Raw genomic sequence first — 22,224 nt, forward strand, 5'->3', positions numbered from 1 at the left:
GGCCCTGTGCTGGGCTCAAAGCAGCTGCCCAGGACAGCGTTTGTGAGACAGGGAGATGTTCTCTCTGCACTATCCAACAATGGTGGTCGCTGGCAGATAGGGTTGATAGGCTCTTGAAATGGAGCTCATGTAACCAGGGGACTGTATTTTAATTCACTGAAATATAAGCAGGTTCATCTGGATAATGGCTGCCAATGCTCGATAGTGTAGCTCTATAGTTCAGCAATGAGGAAGCTCCACTGGTTTTCCGTGCAGAGTGGTCCACTGGCCTGGGCACATACACAAATGCCAGGGGCTCTGTGAATCCCTGGGGACACTAAAACAGTAAGGTCAACATTCAGGTCCTAGAAGAGTTTCCAGCAGAGGGCCACTTGAAAACAGAGGTGCAGAGTATGGCCCCACAGAGCCTTTACTAGACGCAATCAAAGCAGGAAGAGCCACTCTTGATGAAAGCCTGGACAGGCACTGGCTTTGTCTGGGGCCCAATAAGCAAACTGAGAATGGGTCCTTTTCATCTGAACTAGATCCTAGTCCAGGAGTGTATTCAGTCGACTTTGCCTAGGCTTGAGCACTGACGATGAGGATGACATGACTGCTGCCCTGGCAGGGCTTTGCCGTAGCCAGGATTTCCATCCCCTGGCTATGAGTGAGTGGGAAGACATATAGAGGAAGAGTCTGGGCCTGAGAATTCTAAGACCCTTTTAGAAAAAGTCCAGTGGGTCACCTGGGTGGCTCAGTCAGTTAAGCATCTAGCTTCAGCTCAGGTCATCATCTCATGGTTCGTGGATTCAAGCCCCACATCAAGCTCTGTGCTGACAGCTCGAGTCTGGAGCCTGCTTCCAATTCTGTGTCTCCTCCTCTCTCTGCCCCTCCCCCCAATTTGTACTCTATCTCTCAAAAATAAATAAATGTTAACAAAATTTAATAAAGAGAAAAACTCCAACGGAAGTCCTCCAGGCCATAAAAAGAGCAGCAAGGACCATCTCAGCTCTGGGATATGCTCCCATCTCTGCCAGGCTCGCCCTGCACAGAAACCCATGTCCTGCCCACTTCCACTGCAATAGAACATGCTACGGCAGCTGCCCTAGCCCCTTAAACTGCCCCTCAGTGTAAATGAATTTCTGGGTCAATCTTTGGAGATCTGACTTCACTTTGCTGCCTCTCACTGACTTCTGTCAGTGAAATTGCTAAAGTCATGAAAGAAAATGATACTTGGAATGTCACACAGGTAGTTGGAGAAGATAAGAGAACAGAAGGAAGCGCTAATGCAGTCTTGTAGGGAGACCTCCATACAGTGCTCATGCCAGCCATAGTGACATATCCTGCCCCATCCCCACTCAGAGGAGCACAGATATCAGTCAGTTGTGGTGGGGCTCAGGTGATGACGTTCTACTCCTTCTGCTCTTGATACCTTTGACCCCTCCTCCATCCCATCATCTGGTGTGCCTAGTGTCTTCCTTGTGCTTTCATAAATCTTTTTTCTTATCCAGCACTAGGCTCTGAGTGCTGTACTCACCCATGGAGCCCACCAGGTAGCTGTCTGTTATGTTAATGTCATGGAAACTATGAACCAGAGATTAAGAATTTCTATGAGTTTCTGTGGGTGAATTGTGATATTTTTCAATCCAGTAGTCTCAACTGTTTGGTTTTTTTTTTTTTAAGGAAATGCTTTTATTTATTTTAATATTTTATTTATTTTTGAGAGAGAGAGGTAGAGACAGCAGGGGAGGGTCAGAGAGAGAGGGAGACACAGAATCTGAAGCAGGCTCCAGGCTGTGAGCGGTCATGACAGAACCCAATGTGGGGCTCAAACCCATGAATGGTGAGATCATGACCTGAGCCGAAGTCAGACACTTAGCCGACTGAGCCCTCCAGTTGCCCCTCAACTGTCTGTTTTGTGGAGGAAATATTGACAGTGACAGGACAAGCAAATTTCACTAAAATGAAACATATTTCACACATATACATGATCTAAAAGGAAAATTCAGGCCATAATTTGTCTCATTTTAGATATATATTTACTCAAAATAATAACATAGGTTTGTTCCTTGCAAAGGTCAGCAAGAGCCTGTTGTTAACTGGTCAATTCCGCAGGAACCTGAGTGGTGCTTTCCCTTTCCCACTGTGGAGCTTTCCTTCCTCCACCTTGCAATGCACAGCCTGTTCTCTCATCCTCTTGGGAAAAGAGCCAGGTGTCCACCTTAAAGGTCAGTCCCTGAAGAAGATCCCTTGCTTCTCTTTTTATTTTATTGTGTCATTTGCATGAAATGCAGAAACCATGGCTGGCACAAATGAGTGAGACAGATTTTCCACAAGAGAATGGTATTTACTATTTTTGGCAACATTATCTGAAGTGAAATGTTAGACCTCAGCTGGTGAAACTTGGAGTAAATTTCTCCAGCTCTGCCTGAATGCTCCTCCTTTCTCAGATTCCTACCAGAGCTAGGTGTGGCATGTGGCCTGACTACAAAAGATTGTGGGAAGATTGACTCCAAAAGTGCCTGTAATTGAGAGAGTTTGGGAATGAGAGGGAGGGAAGGAGTGAGGCATCAGTGGAGGAAATGCCCATTTGATCCTGAAAATACTTGAGGGAGCAGGACTGAGTTACTGAAGCCTTGGGCCTGGCAAGCACCCCACACAAGGAGGCTCTAGAGCAAGAACTAAAATCACAATTGATGACAAACTCATAGTAGAAATTTACAGTCCCTTCCAGGCAGTAGAGATGTGAGAGAAAGTGAATGAGCTTTGGAATCAAGGCATCAAAACTGCAGTGCCCTGTTTATCATTTGCTGGCCATGTGCCTGCTTAGTCCTCAAGCCTCTGTTCCCTCACATAGCAAACAAAGACAATTATGGTGGCTTTTATTTTATTATGATTAATCAAATTCCATGAGGGAAATATAAAAGCCTGCTCAGAGGTGAGGTTTATTATTAGATGAGGTTATTATTGACTCAATAACAGAGATTCTGAAATATGGTTTTTGTTCATTTACAACCTTGTGAACATTTTCTTGAATGGTGATGATATTTCCCCCAGGTGAATCGAGGTGTTCCTCGGTATACAATAAACTCCAGAGACCCAAGCAGCACCAGGCTTCCCTCGAGACAATGTCTGGAGTCCAAATGTATGCTCATTACTAACCATTCTTGTCTACACATCGGGGCCACACTTCATGACTGGACTTTGTGGAAGTTCAGTCAACAGTAGATAATAAAGTTACCACATTAGCATTTACTGGGGCTTTCACAGTGATGACCAAGTGCCAAAGCTTAACTAACTGGTTCTTTAGTCCATTATCGTTCTAATGTATGAACAATTCTTTCCTATGTGTCTTAAAATGTAGCTTCTATTATTATTTAGGTATGACAAGGACATTGAAAAGATAGTTTGTGATACCTACAGATCTCAAGAGGACAGGTGGGGAAGCAAAGAGCCAGTTAGGAGGCAGAGGGGGCAATGGAAACAAATGTACCAAGGAACTAAGGACAGACGCTGCCCCAGAGTCTGCTGACATGATTCAAAGTAGCCAATCCTAAGCCTTCTTACCTTGCGTTGCCCATTCCTTCCCATGGAAACCACATTCAAGGCTTTTCCCTACATTTTCCCCTTGCTCCCTCTGTCTCCTGAATCACGTTGGTGCTCCCACATGTGTCTCTGTGGTGTTCTATGCCATCTACTTCTAGAAATCTGTAAGTATAAACTTCATGACAGTCATTTCTGTGTCCAGATGTCTTACGTTGTTGATTAAAACAAATCCCAGGTACATTTTAAAACAGTAAAGAAGTCATTCATGTCAACAAGAAAGTGAAGTTCTCACACATGTACCAAAGTTCAAAGAGGTTTCAGTTATTTAACATCATTTGTATGAGCATTAGACAGATTCACAGATCACATATTAAATGTAATGACAATAATTCATTGGAGAAAGAGCCAGTGAATGAGGATGCAGCACCATTTGTCAAATTATCATTGAATCAATCATAGGTTAGGCACAGATGCAAAATTTGGTAAGTCAACAAAAGCTTATTGGCTACACAGAATTTACAACAGAATATTATATATGTTATTATTATTATGTATAAATTCTGTGCTATCTATACTTTATAAATAACAAACTGTATCTACCTTACTTATAATAAGCTGATAGATATGCCTATTTATAACATATAATATATTTATAAATATATACAGTAAATATTATAAATAACATTTTTTAAATAGATATTTTTCTGGAGAGCTGGTTATTGAACATTTACTTACATATAAGTATGAATACCATTGTATGAACACCAGTGTTAAGAGCTGCAAACATTTTAAGCATAGCACTCCCACTCAGATTGGCAGTGTTCACCTGCTGGGGACTTCGTCATCTCTGTAAGTACAAACTTTCATATTGGGATCCAATAGGGGTCCAGCTCCTGGTCAGATCAGTGGGGTGCCCAGCAGTTCTAACTGAAGGAGACACCACACTCTGTTTTCCTTTCCAATAGCAGACAATCCAGGTGAAATGACAAAAGCCTGTGTATATAAAGTTTATACAACTTCCCTTTAAATATTCAAAGATGAATTCAATAGAAAAGTCAGTCACAGGACCTACTGCCTGTGTGATATAAAGCTACTTGTGCCAGAGTGGGTCTTGCAGACTACAGAGATTGGAAATACATACAGAGCTGCTTTTAAATGCTCCCAGCCAAGGAGTTAGTGCCTGGGGTGGAGGGGCTGTGAGGTGGCTGGAAGGTATAAGAGGGCTCCTGGCCCAGCAGGCATTCACTCTGGCTCTTAAGTAAATTCTAATGCAAGAATGGGTTAAAAGCTCTAAACAGTTAGGAAATTGAAACCACGTGACAGGTGGTTTCCCTGTTCCTTTTCTCGGTGTCCCCAAATGGCTCCCTTAGTAAGAGATTACATGGCCTTATAAAAACAAACCCTGGTTTTCTAGGGTATGCCAGGGTAGACTGAGTGAAAAGGAAAGCTGGTAAGGAAAGCTGGTAAGGAAAGAGTAGCTTCTATAAACAATCTAGAATGGAGAGAGATTGTAATTGCTTTCTCCAAAGGAGGTCCCTTCACCAACTGTCAGGTTGAGCAAAACCAGGAGTATTACAAAGCTCATTCCTGGGAGGGGGCAGCTCTGAGATAGTGGCCTAGGAAGGTTGTCTTTCTCTGCTTTCCTCAATGGCAGGATACAGATAAGATGTGTGACACATTCATGTGAAGTCTCCAAACATGAGCCCAGGATCCTCTTTTGTCTCCTGGGAAGTTTCTGCCTTTTAATGATCTCTCTGAACACGTGGGGAGCTATTTACAGGGAAAATACCTTTTATCCTCAAATTCTCAAAGCACAACAGAAGAAGGTGGTGTTTTACTTTTCACAGTTACTGAATGTTCTTTTCAGAGCTAGGTAGGTAGGTGGGTAGATGACGGATGATAGATAGATAGATAGATAGATAGATAGATAGATAGATAGATAGATAGATAGATAGATAGATGATAGATAGAACAGTTAATTTGCTTTTCTTATTTATAGTCAAGAATTATTCTATCAGGAGGATCCAATTTTCCACTTAAAATGTAAATGAGGGTTTATATCTGACATATTCATACTAATAAGGAACACATCTTGCTTTTCCTCATCACCGCAACTGTAGCCTCTCAAACATGCAATAGTCCTCTCAGTTCAGTTTCATAAGTGCAGCTATCAAAAATAAGATAATTTTAGGGGCACCTGGGTGGCTCAGTCAGTTGAGCGTCCAACTTCGGCTCAGCTCATGATCTCATGGTTTGTGGTTCAAGCCCCGCGTCGAGCTCTGTGCTGACAGTTCAGAGCTTGGAGCTTGTCTTCAGATTCTGTGTCTCCCTCTCTCTCTGACCTTCCCCTACTCACGCTGTCTCTCTCTCTCTCTCTCTCTCTCTCTCAAAAATACATAAAAACATCAAAAAATTTTTTTAAATAATTTTTTAAAAATTTCTTAGAGAGAGACACACACACGCAGTGTGAGCAGGGGAGGGTCANTGTCTCTCTCTCTCTCTCTCTCTCTCTCTCAAAAATAAATAAAAACATCAAAAAATTTTTTTAAATAATTTTTTAAAAATTTCTTAGAGAGAGACACACACACGCAGTGTGAGCAGGGGAGGGTCAGAGAGAGAGGGAGACACAGAATCTGAAGCAGGCTCCAGGCTCTGAGCTAGCTGTCAGCACCAAGCCTGATGCGGGGCTCAAACCCACGAACCGTGAGATCATGATCTGAGCCAAAGTCGGATGCTTAACCGACTGAGCCATCCAGACACCCCAAAAATAAGATAATTTTTGTCTGTCTACGTTTTTCAGCATAATTCATGTTGGTATAAAAATGTAAAAAATGTAAAATGTATTTTGTAAACATTCTACACACAGTATAAACATATTCATCAAATTCTGAGGATAACTGTTCAAAGTTCATCACTTGTTTGTTTCTGTAACATTTGAGTTGCAATAGAAGGTACTGCCCAGAATGCACTTGAAACTATTTAAAGACAACTTTATTATCAAAAATCACTATTGCCTAGAAATATTTCTCAAAAGTTTAGTAATTACTTTTTCGTGAACCATAGTTCAAATCAACTTTTTACTGACCTGAACTGACATTTTCCCAAAGAAGACATACAAGTGGTCCATTGTATATGAATAGGGACTCAGCATCACTAGTCATCAGGGGAATGTAAATCAAAACCATAATGAGATATCCAATCTGTTAGGATGGCCATTATGCTGAAGACAAGAATTAACAAGTATTCACAAGGATGTGGAGAAAGGGGAACACTTGCACACTGTTGGTACAGCCATCATAGAAAAACAGTATGGAAGTTCCTCAAAAAATTAAAACTACCTATGATCTAGCAATTCCATTTCTGGGTATATACGTTAAGGAAATAAGAGATACTTGCAATCCCTTCATCATTGTAGCATTATTCACAATGGGCAAGATGTGGGAAAACCTAAATGTCTGTCAATGGATGAATGGATATAAATGTGTGTGTGTACGTATATATCATAAGTACACATATATACAATAGAATATTGTTCAGTGTTAAAATGAAGGAAATCCTGCCATTTTGAACAATATACATGAACCTGGAGGACATCACACAAAGTGAAATAAACAAGACACAGAAAACAAATCCTGTGTGATCTCACTTATATGGTGAATCTAAATTAGTTGAACTTAAAGATTAGAAAGTGATTGTCAGCACTGGGAGAGTGGGTATTATGAAATGGAGAGATGTGGGTCAAAGGGTATAAACTCAGTTCAGGGGTCTATTGCACAACATGGTGACTATAGCTACTAATACTTTATTGTATACTTAGAATTTGCTAAAAGTAGAAGTTAAATGTTCTTATTTAGAAAAAAAATAACTATGTGAGGTAATGGGTGTATTAATTAATTTGATTGTACATACATATATCAAATCATCATATTGTATGCCTTAAATATAAACACTTTTTATTTGCAAATAAAATAAAAAGATCCAATATAGGGGGATAAATCAACCCTTTCCTGAATTCTACTTTCTTTTTCTTTTCTTTTTTTATTTTTTTAAATGTTTTTTTTTTTTAATTTATTTCTAGGAGAGAGAGAGAGACAGTGTGAGCAGGGAAGGGTCAGAGAGAGAGGGAGTCACAGACCGAAACAGGCTCCAGGGTCTGAGCTGGCAGTCAGCACAGAGCCCGACGCGGGGCTTGAACCCACGAACCGCGAGATCATGACCCAAGCGAAAGTCGGACGCTTAACTGACTAAGCCACCCAGGCGCCCCTCTACTTTCTTTTTCTTTAACATTCATTTAAATATTATACATTCTGAATTTATATTTTCATAACTAATGGTTGAAAATGCCAACAAACTAATTTATAATATACATTTTTTAAAGTAATTGTACTACATAGGCTAATGAAGTAAAGTGGACTTAAAAAGCTGAAAAACTCAATGGAAGTTATCATCTATTTGAAATGTATGCTTTCAAAGTGGACCTTCTAGATGTGCCTCTCTCATCTGGTGTCTGTAGTGTGCCCCTGCCCCATCCTGATGTACTGTAGTCACTGACAACATTTGCTCATTTCTCTCTCCTATTTCCTGTTTGAAGAGCTATGCCAATGAGCCCAGCTTATAATGGGCCTAAAAAGATTTTGTTAAATTGTTACATGCGAGTGTGTCGTGTGTGTATACTACGTATAACACTAAAGTAGTAGCCTATTTAATTAAGCATGACTTTCCATTTTAGTGCTCACCCTAAGAGTTCTCTATTCACCTATAGGTAGAGTGTTCTACCATCTAAGTAGAGTCAAAACTACACTCCAGTGCAGCATTTTGACAGTTGAGCACTGTGGCAACTATTTCACTTTTCTGTCTACAAAAATACTCCAGTACGTCCAGCTTTACATCACATGAGCAATATGATGTAATGGGATGGCCTTTTCTACTGAATTCAGCTATGAATGCTTTAAATGAAATTCTTTAATCCTTATAAAAATATCAATATCTTGATCAATTAATATATTAATTCAGGCTGAATTGTCTATTCCAGAGTCCGTTTCTTGCTCCCATTTTATTCTTATATGCTTACTTGAATAATTTGTAATATTCTTGTTTTCACTCTTCTGATTTCTAGTTGTGGTAACTGTCCAGAGTTGTGATTAATTATCTGAGAGCTAATGTACTTGACAGATTCAGCTTAGAAACACCTGACTCCCAAGTACTATGTGATTGATAGGAAGATGGGTCCTTCAGTCCCTTTATTTTTCACAAATTATTTATACATACTTGATTTCAGATTGGGATTCAGACTGAGGCTGGATGCTTGGTTCCTGAACCTGTTTTGAAAGCATAAATAGTACTATAGTTGTAGGATTTATATTATTAGCCTAGCTTCATATTGCTTTTTATGTTCCTTATGTTTTATGCTCCTTTCAGCCCCATTAACTCTGCCCTTTTTACTCTCTATTCCTTGTTTGCACATTGATCAGAGAAACTTAATAGAGACCAAATGATAACATCTGTCTTGAAATTATCTGATGCCCCCATCATGAATGCATACCTTCAGGTTGCTTCCAGGTTCCCCCACCCAAGGTTTCATGAAACCCATCATTCTGCTTCCATGTATTCACCTCCTTCCCCAATCACTATATGTAAACTGTTCCTAGGTTCAACAGAGCAAGGCAGCTTTGGGAACAAAAAGCAACGCACATCATGTTCATGGACAAGTCTGAGTCTGTAACAAGACTTAGTGGCTGCCCTGCTGCAGGTAAGCTATGCTTGCTTGGCTTTCATTATCACTAGAATCCAAGAGAGGAGGACTAGCCTAGAGCCTGAGGCTATGACCTCTCTCCTGAATTCTCTCTGTCTTGCCTTTAGAATGGATTCTGCTATGTAGAATCTTCCCCTTTTAAGGAGATTCCCTGAAAAAGGTGTTACAAAGGAGTAGGTTTAGTAGGGGAAGCTGCTGAAAAAAAAGGAAGTGAGAAAAAGGTGGCTGTCAGCCTCAAATCTCCCTCCTTCATACCCTTCCTCCCCCTTCTTGCCTTCTTTATCAATGAAGCATTTTTTAAGGCAGCAGCTCTTTGCCAGACCCAGAGCACAGCACATGTGGTGCTGTCCCTGCCTCCTGAGGATTTACTACAGTAGTGGGGGACACTGACAGTGAACAAATGCATGACATGAAGTGCTGCCACATCCATGGTGCATCTATGTCAGGGGGGAAAGAAGGGGTGCTCAAAGGGGACTTGTTATCTGAGAGGGGCCGCACACTCAGTTTATTCTTAAATCATCAGAGATAATTTAGGATTGAGTAGGCCCGGGCACAAGTGTTTACTCATGGTTGCTCTAAGTTTCAGACTGCGAAATAAGGCTTAGAGGAGAAAATCTCTTTCATAAAAATATTTATTAAACAACAAAAATATGCATCTAATGCTTCAGTTCTAGGAAATGAAACAAATCTATTACCTACAGCACAGAAAATGAAGTGGATGCACATGTCCTGGCTTTCCCACAGAGAACCATACTTGCTCACGCTGTGCTGGGGACACCAAGATTCTGCCAGTGTGGAACTGCGAGTTAGGTCCTCTAAGGTCCAGTCAGGAGTCTCCCCCTTCACTGAGGATGCTTTGTAATAGCAAGCAGGGAAGGAGGAAGAGAACACTCAGCATGTGTTGTGTGCTTAGTCCATTAGACCGTGCAGCAAGAAAGTCTTCCAGGTCTGAAAAAAAATCCCGAGTAAGTAAGACACACTGTCATAGGCCGGCTTTAAGAAACTGAACCAGAGAGATCTGTACCTGCTCTGCTAGAGGCCCTACTCTGCTGGGGCCTCCTCATTAGACTCGCTGGTGCAGCTCTGCGCATAGATGCTTGTGAAGCCCTGTCCCATGTGACAGTGAGCTCACCTGGCAGCAGAAGGAAGCCATCGCTGTGGGGTCGCAGCTCAAGGAAGATGTGCCTTCCTCTAGCTTTTATATTCCTTTCCTTGCAGCCAGAAACAATGGGATTTTTGTGTAACTTAGAGAGTTGAAGGAGAAAATTTGTTTACTGTTTTTAGGGTTTAGCTCTTCCTATGTAGCATGTGAGCTGACCAAAGGTGACCTTTCAGAGAATTCCACACCAAGTAATTTAACAATCAGGAGGAAATAGATCTGATTTGAAATGCAATAACATAAAACAGCTTGCATCCATGTGTTGCAAAGAAGATCCAACTTTTCCCCAAATTAGTCTTTTTTTTTAAAAATATCTTTATTTAATTCTAGGAGAGAGAGAGAGACAGCATGAGCAGGGGAGGGTCAGAGAGAGAGGGAGACACAGACTCTGAAATAGGCTCCAGGCTCTGAGCTGGCAGTCAGCACAGAGCCCGACGCGGGGCTCAAACCCACAAACCACGAGATCATGACCTAAGTGAAAGTCGGACACTTAACCGACTAAGCCACCCAGGCACCCCTCCCCAAATTAGTCTTAATACTATGATAGGGAAAGATAGAATAAAGTAGGCAGAGGAAAATAAAGGTTAGGACCCGAGGTCCCTGGATGGAGAAAAACACATATTTTGGAACAATGCTGGGAGGGATTGACCAGAAGAGTGGGACTGGGCCTTGGGAGTAAGCTTCCTCTTAGGAATGTAATAGATGCCTGGGTGGCTCAGTCAGTTAAGCCTCTGACTTCGGCTCAGGTCATGATCTCATGGTTCATGGGTTTGAGCCTGCACTGGGCTCTATGCTGACAGCTCAGAGCCAGGAACCTGCTTTGGATTCTATGTCTCCCTCTCTTTGGCCCTCCCGTACTCATGCTTATGCTTTCCTTTCTGTCTCTCTCTCAAAAATGAATAAACACTGAAAAAAAAATTTTAAGAAGATTGTTGTTAAAAATAAAAACACAAAGACTGTAACAGACACCACCTACTCCCCCTCAGGTTCCCCTTAGGAATTTGACAATCAAAACACCTAACTAAAATAAGTGACCCATAAAATTTATGTTATACGAGAGACAGTATGACCACAGTCTGACTCCTCACAGGATCGAATCGCCAATCAGGAATAGACAATTGAGCACCTAGATTTATCAAGACAATAAGGGATCTGAGAAGGAACAAGGGGAAGGGAGGAGGCGGGTGCCTACCAGAACCTTCTAAAGCAAAGACACTTGCCTATAGTCATAGACATGCACTTTTAAATGCCCCCTTTCTACTAAGACAGTTTTCATACTATTCTTACTTCCTAATCTTATACTCTAATAACTTTTGCCTGTTCCTCATTTTATTCTGTGTCCACCTCTTCATTCTTCAAAGCAGCAAGACAATGAACCTTGGGTATTGAGGTAAAAAATTCCTGCAATAACATCATTTCCTTGACTAGGGACTGCTTATTAAACAGGAGGAAAGTGCCAATTCCTAAAGCAATGGCTAATATTCCACACAGAAAGTCACAAAAATGAATAGCTTCACAGCATTCTGGGGGCTCATGCCACACCCCAAGGTGCTCATCTTCCCTGCTGTCACAATGGGGTTTCTCCACAGTAGGTCTCCCTCTGAGCCCTAAAGGTCTATGATTCTAGCTCTCTGTATGGCTAGAACCCCAGCCCAAAGGTGCTGGGTGGGGCCCAGCAGGTCTTGGCTGAATTCCTTACTGAGTGATTACATGTAAAAACCATAAGCCCCATGAGCAGGGATGCCAACTCTACTAGAACACTCTCACAAACAAATCTGGAGCTACAGGTGAGGAAGGCTGGGCAGGTAAGCATTCAGATGAGGAAGGGCCCAAATTTCTCCCCAGGACTCCTCAGCAGAGGTCAACCTGGTGTTTTCCCCACCCCCGCCCCACACTCCAGACAGGGCTGCCTGGTCCTGCCCTCTGAATATGAGAACCTATGGTGAGCATGAAACACTGGAAATGAACAAGCAGTGATGACAAGCAACTGCAACAGGGATCCACTCTGCACATGTTCACAGGTGGGCTTTGGTAGGATCGTCTGGTAGGCTAGATTAAGGATGGGACTGAGGTCAGGCCCACTCTAGGCCTGGGAACCATTTCCCCATATCACCCCACCTTGAGAGAGGGTTGTTTCAGAGTACCAAAACCCCACAAAATAGAAGACCTAACATCTGGGCCTAGAGAAGACTCCAGAAAAGCTGATGCTAAGACAGGTGCTCACAGTGTAAGAAAGTATTTAGCTGAGAAAGGAGTCAGCCCATACTGAGCTTCAGTGTTGACTCCCCACTAGTAGAAACAGGCTTCCCACAGGAAAGGATTCAGGCCCTGTTGGCAGTCATTTCTTGTATATAAACTAAAAAACTGTTTTAGACAGCTTTGTGAATTTGGTTAGACCAAGGCAGCCCTGTAAGCAGGGGTCCTCAAATTGGGACTGTGAACACCATGTGGTATCCCCCTCAGGAAGCCCAAGGTTACCCACTGAGCTTAGAAAGAAAATATTAGAACTTCCACTGTACATTTATAGGAAAAATTAAAACTAAGGTTTAGTAATATTTACTGTATTTATTAGAATCTACCAAATCAATGGTTCTATGGCCCACCATTATTCACATCATACAAAAAAGAAAACTGTTACCAATGGATGAGTTACTACAACCTAGGATTTTTATTATATACTTATAAAAAGGGCTTTTTTAGACTTGGTCAGATGGCAAAGATTTATTTTTATTTTTGAGAGAGAGAGGCAGAGTGTGAAGAGGAGAGGGGAAGGGAGACACAGAATCTGAAGCAGGCTCCAGGCTCTGAGCTGTCAGTCCAACGTGGGGCTTGAACTCACAAACTATGAGATTATGATCTATGCCAATCGCGTAGATTGGACACTTAATCAACTGAGCTACCCAGGCACCTCTTGCAGTGAAGATTATCATGTGTTTTAGTCCTGTGCATATGTATAAAAAGGAAGATATAAGTAAAATCAAGTTTGTACATGCTAGCATGGCAACTATCTTACCACCACTAAATGGGGAACATACTAAAGTATTTTTCCTGGAATGGAGTGGGAAATTAAAAAGTTTGGAGACCACCTTGGATGAGGATAACATCAGATTTCAATGTGATGTCTAGAACCAGCATTCCCAAAACTCTCCAATTTGTAGATACCTCTGGGAGCCGGATGGCTTCGTCTCCTGCCATGACATCCAGAGAAGCTCACCCATTGGAATTTCACCTATCATTGGAGGTGGTTCCCGGAAGGCAGGACCAAGGGTCTCTCCCTCTGCCATACAGCATGCTTGGAGCTGGCCAGGGCCAGGATGCTAGAGGGCCATCTCTCCCATAGCCCTATAGGCTGGTTCTGGCCCGAAAATGTTTGTTTGCTTGTATGGATTGATCGGCTGGTGCTGGAAATGTTTTTTTTTTTTTAATGTTTTATTTATTTCTAAGGGAGAGAGAGAGAGAGCCAGCGTGAGCAGGGGAGGGTCAGAGAGAGAGGGACATACAGAATCTGAAACAGGCTCCAGGCTCTGGGCTAGCTGTCAGCACAAAGCCCAATGCAGGGCTCAAACCCACAAACTATGAGATCATGACCTGAGCCGAAGTCGGACGCTTAACCAACTGAGCCACCCAGACACCCTGGGAAATGTATTTTTCAAAATCGGGTTTGAAGCATGAGGTGACATATTGGGGTCACCCAATATGACATTCACATTACCTGTTAACTTCAGATGGCACTTGACTTTGCTATTTCACTGTGTCCGTACTTAAGACTAAATCTTAGAACATTAAACTGGTTCTTCAGGCTAATGAAATACTTAATTCTTTGGGACTATGTGTGGGAAGAACCACTCTGTTGGTATAATAAGATCTTGGGCTGGCTCAACACAAAGCAAAGACCGGTAGCTGGAATGTTGTCTTTTTTTTTTTTTTTAACTCTAATTAATTTAATGCCCCTCAATTACTGGATATTGTTCACAAGCTAAAAGGCACATTTCAGTAAACTTGTATATAAATACTAGATTATACAATAATTTTTAAACCTCATATTGACTTGAATACTGTTAATGGTAATGATAATAAAATTTATTCTGTGAATAACGTGTAACAGGTATAACATGAAAAGTGCCTTTTCATCTTAACAAATCAATGGGATAAATATTCAGCTCTAATTCTGCAGTTGCAGAGACTGAAATACAAACAAGTTACTCAACCTTTCATAAAGATCATAAACATTACAACAAGTATTTTTTGAGATTTGAAAAAATATTTTGGAGGGATTTTCCCATGCTTTTTCTATTATGCCACACTGTCTCCTTAAATGCAAAATTAACAGATGTAAATGAAAAAAACAGTAAAGAGAATGATAATTACCTGCATAAAGCACATCATTTGTAGAACACTACAAATGGTTTAATTACTATATAATTATAGGTAATGACTTTTATGGTGTTTCTTCTTTTGAGCTGTATTTGGAACTAATTGGTCAAAGGTCATCCATTCAATATTTATTTAGAATTATTTTTCACAATTATTCACAAAGTATTATTTTAGATCATGGAACAGAAAAGACTTCAGGCCAACAAACAAGATTATTTTGCATAAAATTTATCCTTCAACACATATGTGAGGGTAGAGGGTAAGTTGTCCTCATTTTACATGAGAAAACTGAGAAACAAATAGAGTTCTTCTGAATCAGAATGGAAAAATATGCCCTTGGGACTAAGACAGCCTTCATTCTTGGACTCAGACAGGACTGAGCAAGAAGGGTCCTTAGAGACCCTCTGGTCTTCAGGTCCCTGTAGGTGCCACAAGGCCATGATCTTATAGTGTATTGTTTTCTATTTGTGATTCCTGCATCAAGATGTATACTTTTACATCATTATATTATAAACATAATCTTTTATTTTATCTTCCATCTGCTTCTCAAAATCCTCATAATATCCCATTATTTAAAACATTTACTTACCTATTACTCTACTGTTAGATTTAGAATATGGCCATATATTCAATATTTGAAATAGCACTACCAAAAATATTTCTTTAGTTTATATTGATAATTATTCTTATGGAAGAGTATAGAAATGGCACAATAGTTAGGACTCACATCCTGAAACCCTGTGCACTGTTGGTGGGAACCTAAATTGGTGTGGCCACTACGGAAACCAGTATGGAGGTTCTTCGAAAAATGAAAAGAAGAAATGTCATATGATTCAGCAATTCCACTTCTGGATCTTTCCCCAAAGGAAACAAACATACTAACTCAAAAATATATATACGTACCTCCATATTCATTGCATATTATTTATAATAGCCAAAGTATGGAAGCAACCTAAGTGTACATTGATGGATGAATGGATAAATATATAATATAGATATGTCTAAATATAAATATGATATAAATCAGGATAAAATAAATTATACATGTATTTATATATAAAACACAAACACACAACAGTGAAATATTTTTCAGCCACATAAAAGAAGAAAATCTTGCCATTTGTCACAAGATAGGTGGACCTTGAGGGCATTATGCTAAGTTAATCAAACTGAGAAAGACATGTACCATATGCTTCACTTAAATGTAGAATCTTAAAACAAAACAAAAAAAAAAAAACATAGCTCATAGATACAGGAAGAGTTTGGTGGTTGTGGGTTGGTAGGTGGGCAAATGGGTGAAGATCAAAGGTCAGAAGGTGCAAATTTCCATTTATAAAACAAATAACTAATGGGATTGTGATGTACAGCATGATGACTATAGTTAATAAAACTATATTGTATATTTGAAAGTTAAGAGTTTATCTTAAAGGTTCTTGTCACAAGAAAAAAATTGTAACTATGGGGGTGATGGGTATTAACTAGATGGTGTGGTAATCATTTCACAATATACACAAATATTGAATCATGTTGTACACCTGAAACTAATATCATGTTATATACAAATTATATCTCAAGTTTTTAAAAACTGTATGACTTATGTACTCCACAAATGGTAGCAACTTTATTCATAGATTAAATTAGTTATTATTATTCACAGAATAATGTTAATTATCATATCAATGTGCTATGGTATGTTTATTTACAATATTTTTAAATAATTGCTATAAAATATATTGTTTCTAAATTAACAACCAGCCTCTCATGATTATCTCTTAAATAACTATCTGGGGCGCCTGGGTGGCTCAGTCGGTTAAGCAAGCGTCTGACTTCAACTCAGGTCATGATCTCACAGTTCGTGGGTTCGAGCCCCACATCGGGCTCTGTGCTGACGGCTAGCTTAGAGCCTGGAGCCTGGTTTAGATTCTGTGTCTCCCTGTCTCTCAGACCCTTCCCTGTTCACGCTGTCTCTCTCTCTCAGAAATAAATAAAACATTTAATAAATAAACAAATAAAATAAATAGCAGACCCTGTTTATTTGCTGTAGGAGTTAATGCCTAAGATTCAGTTTCCTCAAATATAAAAAGTATAATAATACCTGTTTCATGGGCTTAAGAGAATTGAATGAGATAAAGTGTACGAAGTGCCTGAAATATACCGAGAGCTAACAAAATCTGCCATCATCATCATCCCTCATATCATAACCACTGTTGGCACAGCCACCACAGTCATCTGCTGTGAAAAAGGATCAATGGGTCAAAGAGTACAAAAGTGTTATTGTGCTTTCTGCATCTGACAATTCACTCTGAAACATGACTATTTTGTTCAACTTTCATGAGCAGAAGCCACATTTTGGAACCACTGTCACCATCCTTGGCAGTCAACATTCCCAGCTTTGGATGTTTCCAAAGATATAAAATAGTAAGTAGGAAGCCTGGAACCTAGTCTTTGCTCTTCTGCTTCTGAAATCAAGCTGGCCTTGCACAGGAGACTGGAAATGATCACAGGTAGCCTCTTCCCCACATTACTGCTGGGAGTGCCAGTGGCACGTGGAAAATGACTTCACTTGTAGGACTACACAGGTTCCACCTGCAATATCAGTATCTGTTCCCTAATTTGTGTCCTTTCTCTGGAGTAAGAAGGAGCAGCTAGTGAATCATGGGCCAGCATATTGAGAGCCCATATGAGAGGGGGTGCTTTGGGAAATGTGGTAGGCATGACAGGAGGGAAAGATACAATGTTTTCCAATACTGTACTATAAACTTTCCCTACTGGCACCACCCACACTATGCACAGCTGGATGGGAAGGACAGGACAGAAAGTGGGTTGTACCTTCATTAAGTATCCTTGAAGGTAACGCTACCCAACGTTGCAGAAGAGGGAACAAGGTACAGAAATGGGGGTTGAAAGCTGATCGTTCTTTCAGTGTGCTCCTCCACTACTGGTCCCACCAAGAAGGCAGGGGCAAGACTTGGTTTGGAGGGTTCTTACCCTCACTGGTGCTGCCCCTCCACTGCAGTCCTGGCAGTGCACAAAGGGGTGGGAAGTGGGGTTGGGCTGTGATATCCCTAAGTATGCCCTTCCACTGTGGGATTTGCCTAGGACTGAAGAAGGCCAAAAGAGGAACATAAAAGGGGACTTAGAGTTTTGACTTCTCACAGCCAAGGCCATTAGGACTGACAGAACAGAGGGCTGAAGGGCTGTGCCTTCATTAACTGCTCCTCACTGAAGTCCGGTCAGAGCATGCTAAAGAGGGGAGAGGGTGCAGGATGTGGGATTGAAATGCTGTACCTTCTTTAACTGTGCCCCTGGAGGTTAACAGCAGAATGTTACATCTGTTTTCTGACCCAGGAAATTTCACGTTTCTTATGGAGTTTTAAAAGTGAAATATTTGACAGGAGTGCTGATGCATAGGAGCACATGTACCCCAATATTCATAGCAGCACTTTGAACAGTAGCCAAATCATGGAAAGAGCCCAAGTTTCCATCAATTGCTGAATGGATCAAGAAGATGTGGTTTATCTATACCATGGAATACTACATGGCAATGAGAAAGAATGAAATCTGGCCATTTGTAGCAACAAGGATGGAACTCGAGGGTGTTATGCTGAGCGAAATAAGTCAGGCAGAGAAGGACAGATACCATATGTTTTCACTCATATATGGATCAGGAGAAACTAAACAGAGGACCATGGGGGAGGGGAAGGGGAAAATAGTTACAGAGATGGAGGGAGGCAAACCATAAGAGACTCTTAAATAATGAGAACAAACTGAGGATTGATGGGGGTGAGGGAGAGGGAAAGGGGGGTGATGGGCATGGAGGAGGGCACTTGTTGGGATGAGCACTGGGTGTTCTATGGAAACCAACTTTACAATAAACTACATTAAAAAAATAATTTAAAAAAATAAAAGTGAAACATTTGCACTGAGTTTGCTCCCTGCTCAGAATCCTCACAAATGAGCATTCACCCCTTGTGTTCACTACACCCTGCTGGCTTTTAATATGTGTGGCAGGCCTGAGCTGTTACAAGGCACCTTCCTTCTCTGGGAGCAGTACCTGGTGGGCTGTAAAGGGCGACGCCTAGCCATTCATGCCTGTTTCTGTCCTGCTTTAATGCCCTCCTCATTTCACAGTTGGAAGATGGTGTTGGTGTGCTGTAAGGAAATCACTGGAGATTTAGTTGGGTAACCTGTCTGCCAGTCTTGGCTCGGCTTACCAGCTCGTGTGCTCCCCAAAGTCGGCTCACTGAAAGGATACTTGAAGAACACTGGAAATCACTTTTAAACCCAGCAATCAGGGCAGAGTAAACGTAGGAATAAAATTTTAAATAATAATAATGATACTATGCTGATAATCACCTAATGATAATGTGATTCACAACGAATGTGACTTTCCTAAGTGATTAATTTTTGCTTATTTCTGTTTTGCCCGGCACAGCCAGAGCTCTACAGATAGGTAGAGCAACCGTCTGCATGTGTGGACTGTGCTAATAGGAGACGGGTACTCTTACCGCAGCTGCCAGGTGTCTGAAGGGGTAGGCAGTGCAGGGCTGCGAAGACACACCTGCAAAGGCGGCAGCCAAGGAAGGTCCAGGCTCCGTGCTTCACCGCGCCGCACTCGCTGGGGAGGCCGTGAGGCGGAATTAGCGTTGCCGACGCGCTCCCTTCTCCCACGCCCATCCACGCCCCACCCCGCACAGGCCCTGCGCGCACTCCCATCCACTCCCGGCTCCCCTCCCCTACACTCCACCTGCGAGCCCCCAGCGTCCGCTCCAGTGCCCCTGCCCCAATGGTCCCGTCCCAGCCACGGCAGCCCGCTGAGTGAAGCGCTCACCTGTGCCTCTGGTCATGCTCGCAGTAACGGCCGGTGAAGTGGGCGGGGCACACGCAGAAGCTGCCCAGCACGCAGGTGCCGCCGTTCCTGCAGCAGCGCAGCTGCTGGGGCTCACCTGTGAATGAGTCGCCTGGATGTCAGCCTCCGCCTGCCTGTTGGCGTCCCGCGTTAGACAAACCCGATGACGGCTTCACGAGATCGCCCCAGAGAGGCAATAAAATTTAACTCCCTGCTAAGTGTGTTTGCTCAGGTAAACCCTACTTGTTAATTTAAGGATTAAAAACAAACTGCCAGGGGTCCCGGAGGGTCAGGAAACAGTCCGAGGACCCAACGAGAATCCCTGCTCCCAGCAAGTAGGATTTTCTCTCTTCATTCCTTTCACATGTTAAAGTCAGGCTTTGACATCCCAGGACAGTGATTAAAGACAGGCCTCCAGGGCGGGGACCACCCACGGTGCGACGACTGCAGAAAACTCTCACCTCTCACCCCCGCCAGAGGGATCGCCTACCCCCGCCACCATTCCCAGGGCCCCGTGACTGGGGGTCTGGAGCCTGAGAGTCTGCAATAAGCCAAGCAGGGGTCCCTATTATCTGGGGTGGGATAGTTGTTTTGAATGTATTTAAATCGCGGTTCTCTGGACCTGAGCAGATGGAAAGTTTTACCAATGAACTGGTAAAACTTTTTTCAGAGCAAAAGAACACCTCTCTAGGAAATATTTTTCGCTTTATAGTGTATCATCATTTGAAGATGATAAAATGTTCTTTGTTGGATTTTTCATTTTATCCTTAATTTATTCCAGGTTTTTCTCAGATCCTAAATTGGGATACCACAGACTAAGATGACCAAAAGGTAATGTGGGTGGCTTCGCTGCTTATACTTACGCTCTTGGAGATTCGGGAAGTAGGGAGGTGAATCCTGGGGCCTCCAGCCTTTGGCGCTTGCATTCACCTCCCCAAAATTATTCAGGGTCCAGTTGAGTGTTTTCTGCTGGAGCTTTTGGGCTGTGGCATTGTTGATTTCTTCTCTGTTACCTTTATGTTTCTCTCTGTGATAACCTTTTAAAAACACTGAAAATATGAGACTGATAATGATTATGAAACAAATATACAATAAAAAGTAAAAGACTATAAATAAAATGCTTCTTACTGTTGTTTCCCAAGTGGATGATCTGTAATGCCAAACTGGTAAAAAACAGAAGCCTAGAATATTTAAAGAAAATTACTGAAGTTTAAAATATTAAAAGTATAAGTAGAAATTTACACATGTTCACAATGTAATACAATCATATAAAAACATAAATCTATGCAATATTTGATGTGTAATAAATATTATACCATCAGTTTAAAACTTGTAGATTTTAATTAATGTTGTCATGACTTAGAAAGATTTAGAGACCAAAGAAATGTACATATCCCTTAATGAGATGGAACAAATGTGCATGCATTGCAGTTTATTCTGGAGGCTTTCAAATGCCCCTCTTGCCTCTCAGATCTGGAAGATCTGTGTCCTTACCTAACAGGGTGAAGCCGGACCATTTTCGCACTGACACGTCTGGTGTGAGAGTCTCCTCTCATCAGTGCACTGAAGACCAATTTCCAAGAAACTCTAATATGACTGGGTTTTGTATTTGAAGGTATCTTTAATCCAGCCCTTGTAACAACTGCATTAGTGCATAAGATGGATAAGTAAATAAAATACAGGTATTTCCTACCCTCTGCCTAGGCTATGAGAAACAAGAGTCAGATCTCTGGGTTCCGCTGTGGAGGCCCATTAGGCAATGACCTGCTGTGACAGGCAGGGCCCATGCTGAGCCTCCAGGACTGTCCCCTCAATGAGATCTGGTGGGGTGGGGGGTGGGGGCCAGACACTTGGGCTGATTCTCTCCCCAGTGGTGTTAACAGTGTTGACAGCAGCAGGAGTGGTCCACCCTGATATAAAACATTTGCGGCTAAGGCAACAAGCCTTTCCCTCACCAAAACAACAACAAACAGCAAACAAAAAACAAAAAAATAAAAATCCCAACATGAACAAAAACTTTTCACAGGAAAATAGAAATTTTATGTTGCATACTCCTTGTACTGATAGTGAGGGCTTAGCTAAAGAAGGGAGCCATTGTGTGGGATATAACCAGCAGGTATAGGTCCCAAAAGTCTTGGGGAGCATGGATATAAAGAGAGACATTTCAGCATCTATTTTCTGAGGATGTATCAATACTTTAAAATACTTTAACAGACTGAGTCTTTTCTCTGTGCCCAGCATGGTGACGAATATGGTACAGCATGCCCCTGGGGAAGTGTTGTTATTATGCCCCATATAAAGGGAGGGGCAACAGAAGCTTAGATTCTAAGTCCATTGTGGCAGTTAGATCTTTGAAAAATATGAAATGTACAGATTTTATGAGAAGAAGCCTACAGTGTGCTCAGTATGTGAAGACTACTGAGTACAGTGGTGACTGCTCCTACTCCCTTCATTGTCTGATGTCAAGCTCTGAATCCAAGAAGGGTGTAATTGCCAAAATAAGGACCAGAGGCCTTTTATCAGCACTGAGGAAGATAACTTGCAACTCTGGGGCAAATCATTCTG

At 41.7% G+C, this 22,224-nt stretch overlaps 1 protein-coding gene across 1 annotated transcript; it reads right to left on the reverse strand.

Annotated features, from left to right (window-relative positions):
• Positions 1 to 9,935: 9,935 nt before the first annotated feature.
• Positions 9,936 to 21,176, reverse strand: CFC1 (cryptic, EGF-CFC family member 1). Its single transcript, XM_077776392.1, has 6 exons — positions 21,154 to 21,176; positions 20,788 to 20,840; positions 20,523 to 20,696; positions 19,642 to 19,756; positions 19,319 to 19,428; positions 9,936 to 10,225 (listed from the first exon to the last, which is right to left on the reverse strand). Exons 1-6 carry the CDS (start codon positions 21,174 to 21,176, stop codon positions 10,104 to 10,106), a joined length of 597 nt encoding a protein of 198 aa, XP_077632518.1. The 3' UTR covers positions 9,936 to 10,103.
• Between the last annotated feature and the right edge of the window lie 1,048 nt (positions 21,177 to 22,224).

Source organism: Crocuta crocuta, unplaced genomic scaffold (genome assembly GCF_008692635.1).
Source record: "Crocuta crocuta isolate KB4526 unplaced genomic scaffold, BGI_CrCroc_1.0 scaffold257, whole genome shotgun sequence".
In the NCBI taxonomy this organism is placed as follows: domain Eukaryota; kingdom Metazoa; phylum Chordata; class Mammalia; order Carnivora; family Hyaenidae; genus Crocuta; species Crocuta crocuta.